The sequence below is a fragment of the Mustela erminea genome, chromosome 4 (genome assembly GCF_009829155.1).
Source record: "Mustela erminea isolate mMusErm1 chromosome 4, mMusErm1.Pri, whole genome shotgun sequence".
NCBI lineage: Eukaryota > Metazoa > Chordata > Mammalia > Carnivora > Mustelidae > Mustela > Mustela erminea.
In genome coordinates this window covers 14,489,650-14,504,504 of record NC_045617.1, presented here as the reverse complement: position 1 = coordinate 14,504,504, position 14,855 = coordinate 14,489,650, and the positions used below count along the sequence as shown (strand labels likewise).

Genomic DNA, 14,855 nt, shown 5'->3' with positions numbered 1-14,855 from the left:
AAGACAAATTGCTGAAAATTGGGAAACTTCTCTAGTTCGTGCAAGACAGGACAAAGTCTTAAATAAGACACAGGGCATGGGATCAAAACACTTCGGGGTAGGACTTAACAATCTTTGCCTTGTCTGGAAAGTTAACAGGAGGGAGCAGCACATTACTTACGTGGCTTTTGAAATTGCATCACGTCTATAGGAGGAAAGAGCAGCACTTACTTTCAGCAAGAAGGCCAGTTTTTTCTTCTGTTCCTCCAAATGCGTGCTGGCTGATCTCCACTTCTCCTGGATCTCACTGAGCTCTGCCTGCAAGGCGGCCTCAGCCCCACTGTCGGCCGAGAGCAGGAGCTGCTTGCCTGCCTCCACTGTAAGGATGTAGCTGCCTTGCTGTCGCAGGAACACTTTTTCTTTAAACTGAAAGGAACCACAGCTTTTTACTTTCTCATTCTTTTCTTTACCAGGTCCCCATTACAATGTTTTTAAGTGACTGTATGGTTTTCCATACATTGCATACCCTCTTTATCCAACATTCATGGACTAGCACTTGGGGCGTGAGTGCAGCACTGTATGAATGAATGAGAATTCAACAGGGAGAGGCTTAATTTCTGTCCCCAAGTTAAATACATTCAAAGCGCAATATGGGAACTGCTCGAGGAGACGGATGCATAGGGAACACACTGCCCCATGTTTCACTTGTTTTAAGTTTTATTAGGATTTTTTCATTTCTTCTGCAAAAAACTGTTTGTGATGTTCATTTCATACAAACAACCCTCTTCCAAGAAAGACCAGTGCTCAAATATCTAACCCACACGGACGCAAGACGGGTTTCCTCAAAGGGAAAAGGCTTCATGAGTCTTGGAGGACCTATGCATACTAAGGCTAAGAAGAACCTCGTATGACAAAGGCCAGGAGTCGGAGAAGAGTCCTTCCATGCAGAGAAATGAAGACGGGCAAAGCTACTATATGAGAGCATGAGGATGAATTCAGGACCCTGGTGTAGTTTTCAGGGGCCAGGCATACGAAAGAGTAGCAGAGAATGATACAAGATCACACCTTTCACGGGAATTTTTTTAACAGTGAAAGTGACTGAGATTCACAGGAGAATATTAAGCAGAGAAGCGATGTGTTTGGATTAAAACCCTCCGCAGTAGGGTAGAAGACGGAATGGAAAAGGGCATATATTGGAGATACTGAAATAGGGTAGAGAGCTGTCGTCTCTGTAGGTAAGAAACCAAGAGCCCCTCATCTAACATAGTGCCAGTGGGGATGGAAACTGGGAGTTATTAGAAATGGGGAGGGAGAGAACAAGAATAAAGCTCTAGAGCAACTCTGAGGTTCCTAACTGATAGACCAGACAGCTGGTAATGACATTTCCTCGAATCGGGGACATGGGACATGGGACTACCACATGGCTCCTCTGGACATCACAGCCTCCGTGGGAACTCATGGAGTATATTGTGCCTGTGCTGCACATGTATATTTATAAGTCTAAAACCCAGCTGAAAATAGTAAGTTAAAAGCTCGGGAGGTAGAGGTGACTGGAAGATAGCACATTGGCCCTCCCGTGCTGGTAGGAAGCAGACGGAGCTACAGGTGAATGAGGTCTTCCAGGAGAAAGAAGCAGCAAACAATGACCTCGAAAGCAAGAGGCGACATGAAATACACCAGGGACGACTGGTCGGATTGCTGGGAGGGAACTGTCTACAGGACTGGAGGCCCCGGTTCCTAGGCAGAGGGAAGGAAGGGGCCAAACCAGGAAGGGACCAAGAGCTCAGACAGGACTGAGACTTTTATCTTTTCTGGACTATCCAAGTTACACAATTAAATTGCTCCTGGTTATAATCAATGCCAAGTGCTCCTTTCCCGGCCACCGCCCTTCCCTCCATGCTGGTTAGTGAACTGCTGAGAGGTACTGGTGTGGACCGTGGACGGGGTCTGTGAGAGGCTGGGCCCGCCAGACTATCATCATTAAATAAGGCCTTTGTAACGCAATCAGACTGTAGTTCCTGCTGATACTTTGGAACAGTGATGGTCCTCACTCCAGTGTCACTCCAGGATCCTTGTGAAGAACTGACGCGAGAGTAAGGTGTGCAGTGGAAACGGACAAGAGGTTTCAGAAGCGGGTGTTTCGCACCTTACCTGCACTTCATCAAAGAGGGTCCTTGCCTGTTGCAGTGGTATGGGGACGCTTCCGAGAGCACTCACGGGAAGATAGGACACTTCAACCAACCATTTACGCAGCTTCTCGGCCATCTCCCTGTAGCGCTGCCACTGGCGAATCTGGCTGTCGATGATACCCCTCCTCTGCTGGGCCCTGCGAATCACTCCCTGCCACTGACTGCTGAGAAGTGTCAATTTCAGGTTGAATTCATCCCTGGTGCAGAAATAATGATGCAGGGAAGAAACGCTTTATCCTGGATGCATTTACATATCAGCCACGGATGCATCCAGTGTACATACACTTGATGATGCTAATAAGCCCTGAGGTGTGACTTAAGGCAGAGGCTTTCAAATGTCACGCCATGATCTTTTACCAGGTCTTTTTCCAGTAATTTTCGAAATTAATAACTATTGGTTTTTGCAAACAGTTTCATGTCTCAGCACAGGTTAAAAGTGTATCTGTAAGCTCACTAATTACACCCTCCCTGAATGCGAGAGAGGAAGGAGCATAGGGGAGCAGATGCAGTGGGAAAGGGCCCACTAAGTAGTGTATGCAGCAGGTGACCGCATCTTGCGAGTGCTACAGGGGGAGGGAGAAAATGAGGCCCACGGCCCTGGGTGGCTCAGGCGGTTAAGCATGTGCCTTTGGCTCAGGTCATGATCCCAGAGCCCTGCGTTGGGCTCCCCTGCTCAGTGCAGAGTCTGTTTCTCCACCTGCTCTCTCCCCCTGCTTGTGCTCTCACTCTCTGTCAAATAACTAAATAAAATTAAAATAAATAAATAAATAAAATATTAAAAAAAAAAAAAAGAAAGCGAGGACCAAACTTATTTGTAAACCTCTCTCTTCAACCATAATTATAAACCAGTTTGGACGAACAACAGTGGCTTTTTCAGCTAGAATCGTAAGCCACTCACAATCCTGTTATTTAAAAACAGTGTTTTTTTTGAGATTTTTGTTGACTTATTTGAGAGAGTGATCACGAGCGGAGGGGTGGGGGGAGGGAAGGCAGAGGAGCAGAGGGCTAGGGAGAAGCAGACCACCCACCGAGCAGGGAGCCAGACGAAGGACTCAATTCCAGGACCCTAGGATCTTGACCTGAGTGGAAGGCAGACACTTCATCAACTGAGCCACCCAGGTATCCCTAAAAATTTTTTAAACTGTATTCATAAGCTCCATATTCCCTCACAATAAACAGCCCTAATCTTTAGCAAATTACTCCACATGTTAATCTAAATCATCCCTTTTACATTTTAAACCCACTTCATTTTGTTCTTAGGAAAATGAAAACTATTTATGTCATCACTGTCTGTATGAAGGTTGTCTGCATATTTAGAGATAGGAAATTGTACTTAAGTGTTCTCAATTTCAGGCTAAAAAATCTCAGGTCTTTTAGTCTGTCCTTTCTACCTCTGTGTTTTCTACTTGTAAAAAATGTCAGTAGTTCTTTAGGAAGTTTTGTAGCTCTAGAACTAATGAGTCGTTTGTAGCTCTAGAACTAATGTGTAGTTTGTAGATCCAGAACTGATTTGTCCAGTATCAAATAGAATGAGTTTCTTTGTAAATTACGATGTTATTCACATTTTAATATTAAAGTGTAACATTACTTGTTTTTTCTCTGTTGTGTGAGTTTTGCTTTTCCTCCCTAGATACACTATTCTCTCCTCTTGAGGGTGGCTTCAAATCTGAGCTGAAATTACTCTTCTGGACTGCTGTCCTGCTGACACTTCCTATCACGTAGGCCCACTCTAAATCCTTGGTGTTTGTAACTAAATGTGTTATTGGTGCTTCCGATTTTGAAAGGAAATTCTGATGTTAATCATCCAATTGCAGTAGAATTAATGTGACGAATTAGGTTCATGAAATTCCCCTAGAAGTTTCAAGCATCTATCGTCTCTGAAGACCTTTCACTGCAGGACTTGAGACTGTCCGACCTCAGGAAAAGTGCCCCACACACTGCTTTTCCCATCAGGCCACTATCCAAGATCTCTTAGAAGCTCTTGTCCTCACTTTCTGGAGAGTCCAAATGTCCTGAGTCACCTGCCAGCCCAGGTGAGGAAGTCCTCAACACATGAGGAGCCTGTTCACATGGCTGAACTTGAACTCTAAAACACAAAACTTATACAACTTTTAAGACACAATTTGTAATCTGGGGCCTTCATGCTCTAATCTGAATTTTTTTTTCTTCTGCAACTTTCAGAATTATCCTCAGTCCAAACCTCCCATTTTCCCCTCTTTGGAGTTTCTCCTTAACTGTTAACATTTACAATTTAATAGATGTTGGCTTGTGCATGAACTTTGAATTTTGTTTTGCCTACTGGCTTTTATAATACTGTTACAGAGTTGACCAAAGGAGGATAAAGCAAAGAATACATTAATTGCATTTGAATTTGTTTTATTTTGAAGGCCTTAAATTCTTAGTAAAGCTCACATTTAAGTTTGGCTTCCTTTGAATAGAGTAAATATGGTACCGCATTTTGTTGTTCCAAGCTTAACCGTGAAAATCTTTCATGTTACCTCCAAAGAAATATCACTTAAAACTGAAATTGCTTTAAAACATTTAAAAAACCCTTTTAGTGAAAACAGTGATTTATGTTCTTTTTTCTTTTTTTTTTTTTTGAAAAAATAGTAAGTTAATTATAATCAAGTTACTGGTCTTTAATATGGGAAAGATGTCCTTATGTAAATATATAAGTTATCAATGAGGTTTATACCCCAAATATCACTATATAAAGCAGATGGGATAGATTAGATTCTGTCCCTAGGAAATGTAAATATAGTACGAGATCAGTAATTCACATACGGGAAGTCAAAAGAGGAGCTAGATTACCTCTTCATTTTTAAATAAAGAGGACATCTTCTAAGCAAATGAAGAGGAAGCAGGATTTCAGTGTGTCAGAGTGTCAGCTGACTTAAGGTAGCAACCATTTCCGAACTGGAATTACCCTGGTATGGAAACCCAGCTGGCTGGTCCTGACTAAAACCCTGAGTGACCTTGGTCCCATCAGTTTGCATTTCCGGGCCTCAAGTTTTCATCTATAAGTAATAACGATGATCTAGTGATCTCTATGCTCCTTTGAGGAATATAATTTCTGTAACTGTATGAGAGAATTAGAAGCATCTGTTTACAAACCATTGATACATCATTGATACAATTTGTTCTGATCTATTCATTAATTCCAGTCTCCTGCAGAAGTCTGGAGAAGGCTGACTAGGTGATTTCCAATTACTTTATGTCCTTCATGTAATATAATAGCAGTTCTTTAAAAAGATTCAATACTCAGTCGTTTCAGAGATTCAGACGAGCCTTTTCTCCAATTACTGGGGCTCCATTGCAGTACAATTGCCTTAGGAAGATTAGACATATGCCTTCTAATTTGCTCATTAAAAAGAAAATGACTAATTCACTGAAACCTTTCTTCATAATATCAAAGATCCTACCTGTCATCAACTTGACCTTGTTCTAGAAGATGCTGCCCGTCAATAATGATTGAGTGCAAAATCTGCTGGCGACTGAACATCTCTGCTTGAAACAACTATTATTTGAAAAAACAGAAAAACATGTTTTTAGAGTTCCCAATTTTAGGGATCAGTTTGCTAGTAACTTCCACAAAAATTCTGGCTTTAGCAAGGCTTTGAAAGATATTTCCAGTTGTATCTGGATACATGCGAAATCCTGCAGTATAGGAAAATGCATTTTTTTTTACCCTTGTCTATTTTTAATTTTTTATCCTTTAAGTTTTTAAAATTAACATATAATATATTATTTGTTTCAGGCGTTTCAGTGATTCATCAGTCCTACACAATTCACAGTGCTCACCATAGCACAGAACCCTCCCCAGTGTCCATCACCCAACCACCCCTTCCCTCTCCTCCCCCTCCTCCCCTCCAACAACCCTTGGTTTGTTTCCTGAGATTAAGAGTCTCTTATAGTTTGTCTCCCTCTCTGGTTTTACCTTGTTTCATTTTTTTTCTGTCTTCCCCTATGATCCTCTGCCTTGTTTCTCAAATTCCACATATCAGGGAGATCATACGATAATTGTCTTTTTCTGATTGACTTATTCACTTAGCATAATACCTTCTAGTTCCAACCTTGTTGCAAATGGCAAGATTTCATTTTTTGATGGCTGAGTAGTATTCCCTTGCATATAATAGACACCACATCTTCTTTATCCATTCATCTGTCGATGGACATCTGGGCTCTTTCCATAGTTAGCCTATTGTGGACATTGCTGCCATAGATACTGGGGTGCGATGACCCTTCGGATCACTACATTTGTATCTTTGGGGTAAATCCCCAGTAGTGCAATTCCGGAGTCATAGGATAGTTCTATTTTGAACTTTTTAAGGAGCTTCCATATTGTTCTCCAGAGTGGCTGCACCAGTTTGCATTTCTACCAACAGTGTAAGAAGATTCCCCTTCCTCTGCACTCACTGTAGTTTTAACTCATTTTCTTTTATTCCATCTTTAGTCAAACTGATAAAACTGGATTTTAAAATACCTTATACATATTTAAAGTCTTTATTGTTAAAATTTAAGAAAAAACTTTTAGTATCATTCTTTTTTAAGTTTGTTTAAGCTTTTCTCTGCTTTTAGGTAAATCCTATTTCTCCATTTGTATGTACTTCAGAAACACATGGGCCGATGTGCTTACACCAGTGAACAACAAAATTGAGACAAGCAGCAAATTAATTAATTTGCTTTTTGTATCTAGTTCTCTCGCTGGTGTTTCCTAAGAAATAATCATAATGCCATTTGATCAAGAGGTACTCTCGGATACATCTGATAGCTTGATTTCCAAGTATAAAATATGGATTTTTTTTTTTTTTTTTACAGAACACTCAATTTTCATTTATTAAAGACTTGTGATCAAAGCAAAATCTCTTAAGCAACTAGCTTTGGCAATATTAACATAGCATGTAATTGAATTTGAAAATTGTCTAACTTTCGGTATTCCGCACACACCCCTGGCTTCCCCCCGACACCCCCATAAGTAGACTTTTACCACAATTCTAGTAGTATACATTGCAGGATATTGAAGCCTAACACATTTGGAAAACCAACAGTGGAAGCAAAGAACTGCGGCACATTTTTATAGTTAAGATACAGAAACCTCAAACTTAAGAAAGAAGGCACAACAGTGCCTACACCAGAGCAGACTCAGCACAATAAACAGTGCCTGAACTCCTGCACGTGGCAGTGCACAGACTTTCCCTAAGACGGTTTCATTACCCAAAACCCTACCAGCCTACCTTACCTCATGCGCTCTCTGCTGCTCCAAAAGATGCTGATAGTTGCCTGAAATCTCCACCGCTAACTTTTGTTCCGTTTGAACCAGGAATTCCATCCATGTTTCACATTTTTCCAAGAAAGTCTGGTGTTGCAGCAAAAATGACTGCAACTTACTGATAAAACGAAGGAAAAAGAACACGATTACGGTGTCATTTGTTAGTTCTTACCCTGTCAATATGTAAAATTAGATTAGAAAATATCCTCTGTCTCCGATTCTAACTGGACCACCACAAAGCTTTCAATGTTAGGTAGCAAATGTTTCAAAAAGAATAAAAGTTTAAAATGGTAGGTTTTCTCCCGGGTTTCGGCACACAAAAACAACAACAACCACCCCCTCCCCCCCAAATAAAATGGTAGGTTTTCAGATTGATAAAATTATGTATGTACCTTTAATATAGTTTTATGTAAAAGAGTTCCTTCTTTTTTTGCTAAAACAAGATTTCACGCATCAAGCATGGGAAACCACGTCACAATCTGAGTTCACCATTTCTAGTTCAAATTTTGTGAGTGCCACTGGAAAGACCTGGAATGTATCAGTATGCACAAGCCATGCACTTCTGTCTACTGGTGTATCAGAGTGGCCCAAACATCCCTTGGTTACTCCACCTGAATCTCTCTGTGGTCTGTGAGGAGATCAGAGACCAGTGTCGGTTCAGACTCTGCATCCTTTTGATTTCTTTATCATTCAGCGGTAGCCTGTATCCAAGCTCATTCAGACGGTCTAGGTCAGGGGCCAGGCTGCTGAATTTTAGCATCTGCCCCTGGAAACAAGATTTAAAAGTCAGTTTAGCACTATGGTCAGAAAACGCAGAGTTCTTTCACACTTCACAGTGACCTGCTGATTTCAGGAAGAAGCAGGTCTTTGGTCTCCCTGCATTTCTGGGCCATTGACTTGTCATCTCCAGAGCTGCCAGTAAAGAAGAGTGGCGTCTCCTGACCCGTTTCCCCTGCTGCTATAGCTCCTCACGCCCTCCCACCGAACGTTTAGTAGTACCCATGAATCATTTACTTGCTGATGGATGAAAATTATGCTGATGACTGAAAAGGCGTATTTCTGACCCTTTATATTCCATCTGTCTAGGCTATTCTGCTCCTTTATTATCTATTACCAATAAGAATATTTATAATGGTAACCATTATAAGAGTAAGAGCTAACATTTCTTGAGCACTTACAATGAATCAAATAATAGCATGAGAGCTTTACAGGTAATAACTCATTTTATTTGCAAAATAATCCCCTAAGGTAAGTACCATGAGTATTCTGACTTATTCTGACTTAATGATGAGGCTCAGAAATGGTTCGTAAATTGCTCACGGCCACCCAGCCAGTACGTGGTAGAGCTGGGTAAGTAAGAGCCACCGAGCACTTGCTCGATGGAGTGAGATCCCCTTTGAGCTTTGAAGGCAACACCCAATATCCTAGAAGCTTCAGTTTTAGGTCATTGGCCCCAACCCTGAAATTGGTGAGACACAACTAACAAAGCGTCCTGTGCTCTCAGGGCTCCTCCCTCTCCTCAAACACAGGACAAAACGGTCTTTTCTGGTTTATGTGTGGGCACCCGTAACTCCATCTAGGAAGACAGGAAGAGGTAAATGGGAGGACATCCTTGGCTGTGTGTATTTTCTCTTCACAGGCTCTGAAACAGGCTCATTACCCTCAAGACAGAATAAATCTTTCCAACTGTTGAAGTCAGAAGCGTAACAATTAGATGGCAGAATTGTCATGGGTAGATATCAGCAGTGAACGAAACTGACAGGCAGTGGTCCTTCTCATGGGGCATCTGGACAGAAGATACTATGCCGATAATACTAATCTACAAGAGTCGTCTCCTAATCCCGTGAATGTCATTAAAATGGTATGTAAAATATTTTGAAGAAAAAAAAATAGTGTGCTATCAAGAAAATAGTGAGCTTCAAGAAAAGAGGAAGCTTTCTTCAGAGAATGACATTGAACAAAATGACCCAAAATGCATTGCTTTTGGTGGGCAGGGAGCTGACAAATTCCAGCAAGGGGTGACGTTATGCGCGCAAAGGCTAGGAAGCGCGGTGGCGGACACTGAGATGACCAGTGGGGAAGACGAGACCCTTTGGAAGATGGAAGCCTGGTCCACTGGGGGGTGATGGTCCACACTGGTCTTTACCCTGAGAGCAGTGGGAACCCGTGGAGGGTCTGAAGCAGAGGAATGATACGATAAAACTGGTGTGTCTTTTGTTATCATTTTACTTATTAAATGTTTAAAACAGTTCATAATTAAGTAAAACCCTTTAAAAGAAAAAGATCATTCTGGCAGCTGTGGGTTGGAGGGGTTGGGGTCACCGCAGAGAGGACCCTGGAGGCTACTGCTGGGGTCCGAGACATTGGGGCTTGTCCAGGAGTGGATGAGGGTAGAGATGGAAACGGGAGGTTCGAGGGGATCCGCTGGGCCAGGGAAGGGACGAGAGGTGGGAGGGAGGAGTGACCCGGACTCCTAGGATTGCCCCTGGCTGACTCTCATCGCAGAGCATGAAATCAGTGTGTGCACACTGCAGGAAAACAGAGCTGGCAAGGGTTTCTCTGTGAGCTCAAAATAAAAGTAGGTCTAATGTTAGGAGTTGTGAGTATTCCTTTGAGGAATATTTTGAGGACAAAAGATAGAAGATCTAGGCCTAGGATTTGAATGTACTTACCTTAAGTTCTTCCATCCTTTCCTGGATGGTTGAGAGGTCAGATGAGTGGCTTGGGTCCTGCCCTTGTAATATTTCTTCAGCTTCTACTATCCAGGCCTCCAGCACTTCTAAGCTCTTGGTAAAGGTTTCATAGTCAAGAACTCCAGTCTTTATTTTTTTCACAAAAGAAAATTGGTATTTAGATATCTAATGAAAGTACAATTGGATATTGAAATTATTTTTCATATCTTTGTGTCAAGTATCCATCCTCAAGATGCCATAAGGCTACATGACTTAACTTTTCTTCTTAACTTTTCTTCTCTTCATTCATGTAAAAATATTTTTGAAAACACAGAATTACTCCTAGATACTGTTTATGAATTGACCAATTATTTTTAAAATATACTACCAAACAGAAAAAATACTCTTATTCTTGGCAAAAACTTGTTATATAAATAGGAATGTCAACACTAAAGCCACTTGGTATTTATTAGTTGGATGTATTTTACCCAGTACCATAGAAGGAAGCATTGCTTTTAGGGGCAAAATTACATTGTCAAGAACAGTACAAGACTCCCACCTCCCACCTCCCCTTGTCCCCACTGGAACTTCCAAGTTCATTTGCTTTTTAATTCTTTGGTCTTGAACAAGGCATTGTCTCAATGATGAGAAAACTTTCTTTTCCTGTGGTTAGGCTCAGATGTTATAGAAAGCCAATTGACAACACATGTGGAATATGAGGTCGGTAACATACCTGTAACATGGTCTGCTGCTTGCAAAGAGCCTGCTCAAGGGCACACAGATGTTGACTCAAAGACAGCTGATCGGATTGAATGGCCGATGCTGCTGAAGCATCCACTTGCTGCTTGAGCTGCTCTCCCAGCTCACGCAGAACAAATAGGGAATCCTTCACTACCCCCAGTTCTTTGAGGAGATCCTACAGATGATGAAAATAGGCCCATTATGAAACAATGTGGTAAGAGCACTCCTTAAACTGATCATCAGCAAAGGGCCACGCATCCGGAAACACTCAATTCTTACTTGTCAAATTATTACACTAAATACACTTCACCTGCAGAAAAATAATGAGGGATTAAATCTGATTTTTGAAAATGGATGTGTGTTAACATGTTTAGACATACACGGACTGTTCTATAATAAAAGCCACATAGGTTCAGGGTGGGACACGAGGACACGGGGTGGGGGGAAGTGCAGGGAAACCCACATAAGAAGGCACATCCACAAGAAGAACCAATAAGCGGAAGCGTTTGGGCATGTTTTTCCTCTTTTCATGCAGTTGATACCAAATCAAAATCAATAACACAGCGCTACATTTCGCCTGTTCCTGTCGAATGCTGCACACACAGTGGCTGAGTTCGCCAACAGCGTGTTTCACACGCATGGCCACATTATAACGGTTACAACAGACCCTCTTGTCTCAGGGGAGCCTGGAACCCCAGCGATGGCCCTGGTGGGCAGGGACAGAAGCAGACAGCATCTCCACCCTTTTTCCATGGCTTCTCTTGCCTCCACTTCTGGTGGGACACTCCTAAATGTTCAAAATTTAAGCCAGTGGAAATTCTGCTTCTTGGTTTCCATCTACCACTAAGAGCTGACAAATGACTGGTTCTTCTACCTGTTGCTGGTGCTCCACCCGACATGGTGGAAAGAGTAGAGCCTGCTCTAGCTAGACAGCGATGCCTATGACAGGGAGAAAAACAAACAGAAGGAAGCTTTGACCTTGACACAGATCTTAGAACAATTCAGAGAAATAATTTGGAGTACTACCCCCTAAAATAGGTGTGATGAATCAACTCCAGAGGAGTGAAAATTAAAAACAACAAATCCTATAAGGATAAACTATGTAGAAGGAGGAGAAAGAAGCCTTATGCTATCTTTAGTATTAAATGTTAGCTTTAAAGTGATTATTTAGTATTTGTGTGAAGGTGTTAGAATAGGTCGAAATTTTTTTTTAAAAGATTTTATTTATTTATTTGACAGAGTGAGAGAGATCGCAAGTAGGGAGAGAAACAGGCGGGGGGGGGGGCGGGGAGGCAGGCTCCCTGCTGAGCAGAGAGAGCACGATGTGGGCTGGATCCCAGGACCCTGAGATCATAACCTGAGCCGAAGGCAGAGGCTTAACCCACTGAGACACCCAGGCGCCCCAAATAGGTTGAGATTTATGTGCTTTCTATAACTTGCTTAATTCTAATAAACTGATTTGGGAACGTTTACAAGAAGATCTTTGGAACAAGTTCATTAAAATAAAGACAAATAAGGAGAAACAGAAGAACCATGTAATGGGTGAAACAAGAGACTGTTTCTGAAAACCTAAAGTAGGTTATTGGCAACTTCAGTGAAAAAAAAAGAAATATTAAAAAGCTATTAAAAAGAGGCACACCAGTAAATCAGGAGAGAAAGACTTCTTTCCACCATTAAATTCTTAGAAGAAATAATTATGTCGATGCTTACGTAAGAAATAATGGACCTAACTAGGTAATACCTTTCACGGTGGATTTTTAAAAGATAAAACATTATTCTCCATACTCTCTTATTTCTTAACTGGCAAATGTGTAAAACAACCAACCTAAGTCTTCACAAGGATGGTGTGCCATTAGGAAAGATGAGAAAACAGCTCATCTGTGAAAATGAAACAGGGGGAGGGACCTCTTAAATCAGATACATCTGCAACTGGGTTCTGAAACCCCAGCAGGCTCTTTGGTACTTAAAACCATTTTTGGATAGCTGTCCCACATACTGAGGCATACCAGAAGCTTGCACACATCAGCCCTGGCCTTGCTAAACTTGAGATGGCTGAGAATGGCATGGGGGCGGGGGGAACACTAGAGTCGCCAAACATACATTGCAATCTCCGATCCACGTCGCAACCTCGTCATCAGCAATGTCCTTGTTGGTGGCCGCCTTCAGGAGCTCGTTGGTTCGGTCGTCCTGCTGCTGCAGCGCAGAGGCACACTGCTTCGAGTAGTCCCCGTACCTCTGCCAAAGCTGAAGTAGGGCTTTGCTGGCGTGCAGCTGCTCAGCGATCTCTTCCAGCAAGTTATTCCATCTGGAAACAATAGCCAACACTCACGGGCAGATTAGCACCTCTTACCAAATGCTGTTATTTGCTCTTTTATTTTTGACGATCCTGCTTCACGTGAATATGGGAATAATTCAGAGATGTCTCATTTCTCTTTGACACAATGCCCACTCACAGTTCAAGGGCAGATAACAGAAATGAGGTAATCTTTGGGTAGACAGCAGTGTTCATCTATTTCTAAGTCTCTTCACTACATTTAGTTACCTTCAATTCATTTGTGAAAATTGAAACATGAGTAGAATAGAATGTAGAAAGCTCAAATTCAAAATGCCTTAATTCTGTGGTTATTTGTCATAAGGCTGTGATATAAATAATGCATAACAGTGCAAAATTAGCATGTTCCATACCTCATATTGACATCTTTTAATGTATTGGTAAGAGTTTCTGTCACAGGCGGGTGACACTCTTTTAACAGTTGGTTGGTGACAGAGCCAAACCTCTGTAAGTTCTTTTCCTGTTTTTCCAGATCATCTTGAAGATTCTGCCCCAAAATTAAAAAAAAAAAAAGTGCCACAGATGACATGACAGGATGTAATTTCTAATAATTGTTTAAAAGTAATTTATAGCTATTTCTATAACTATGTACATATAAATATATAAACCATGATTTTGTTCTGATGCTTTGTAAATTTTCTTTCAATCATCATTTCTTCTTTTATAATTTGGTTCTCAAAGGTGTGAAAAGGGATTCCAAACAGCTAAACGTTCTTACAGTAGCATCTGGAATTCTGCTGGGAAAGCTCACATGAGTCCCTTGTCTGTCTCCTAGTAGGAAGCTAGGGCCATGATCTGGACGCAGTTTGTCTCACTGGATCTCTTTGCTATTCAAAGTCAAAACCCTGGTCCCCATTTTATTACATATCTAGAGTTCTTCTACAGGAAACTCCAGATAATCAGACCTTAAGAAGTCCTAACTTTTCTGAGTACCACTTGTAAGTTCTATCTCTGGGTGTTCTTCCTTCCAAAGAATATTTATTACACAGGCTACAGACTTGGCACAGTCTTCTACCAAGGACTAGCGAAGGATCTTGAAGAAAGGCACTTCCCTGCAAATACTGCTGGAGGGCTAGACTCAGTTCTTAACAAAACCCCATAGGTGACGGAGGCTACAAAAACCCAGTTCTATTTAAGACTATCTGATTGCCATCAAATCAAAACCCTTTCATATCTTAAGACAGCATGTGCTGGTGTTAAATACGGAATAGGCTACATTAAAAATTACTTCTAATCACCTCAAAATCATAAAATCTGTTTTCAGACTTACTAGTCTCAAAGCAAGTTTTAATGATGCTCAGTATCTACAACAACTATTTAAGGTTTAAAGAAATTGTGGGTACACACATTTTATCTCTCCTCCCTCCTACACCACCCTCGAGAAAAGGCATTCCCTGATCAAAGCATGTGTGGATGAGGTTCAGCGACATGGAGACTTTCATAGCCAAGCCAGGGAAGTGGACAGACGTCCGGAGGGCACATGCTGGGCTCCTGCTGGCGTCCCGTCCCTTGAGGGCCTACCCTGCCCATCTCGTGTCCCTGTCTGCATGAGCTAGCCAGGGAGAATGAGCGGCCACAGGTGAGAGAGCGCCCAGTCAGTGAGTGGTGTGCAGGGCAGTGAGGGCAGCAGCTGATTTGAAGGCAGGGGCCTGAGGTAGAAGACAGTGCTCTGC

General features: G+C 41.8%; 1 protein-coding gene across 18 annotated transcripts in view; it reads right to left on the bottom strand.

Moving 5' to 3' along the window:
* SYNE1 (spectrin repeat containing nuclear envelope protein 1) overlaps positions 1 to 14,855 on the bottom strand; it is a 462,745-nt gene that overhangs the window by 78,046 nt on the left and 369,844 nt on the right. For all 18 annotated transcript variants that reach the window (XM_032338689.1, XM_032338697.1, XM_032338702.1 and 15 more), the window contains 9 exons: positions 13,536 to 13,669; positions 12,951 to 13,155; positions 10,843 to 11,025; positions 10,110 to 10,256; positions 8,049 to 8,203; positions 7,408 to 7,555; positions 5,591 to 5,685; positions 2,131 to 2,365; positions 211 to 405 (listed from right to left, as the gene is read on the bottom strand). In XM_032338689.1, the coding sequence (XP_032194580.1) occupies positions 211 to 405; positions 2,131 to 2,365; positions 5,591 to 5,685; positions 7,408 to 7,555; positions 8,049 to 8,203; positions 10,110 to 10,256; positions 10,843 to 11,025; positions 12,951 to 13,155; positions 13,536 to 13,669 (1,497 nt within the window). The remainder of the gene's footprint in view (positions 1 to 210; positions 406 to 2,130; positions 2,366 to 5,590; positions 5,686 to 7,407; positions 7,556 to 8,048; positions 8,204 to 10,109; positions 10,257 to 10,842; positions 11,026 to 12,950; positions 13,156 to 13,535; positions 13,670 to 14,855) is intronic.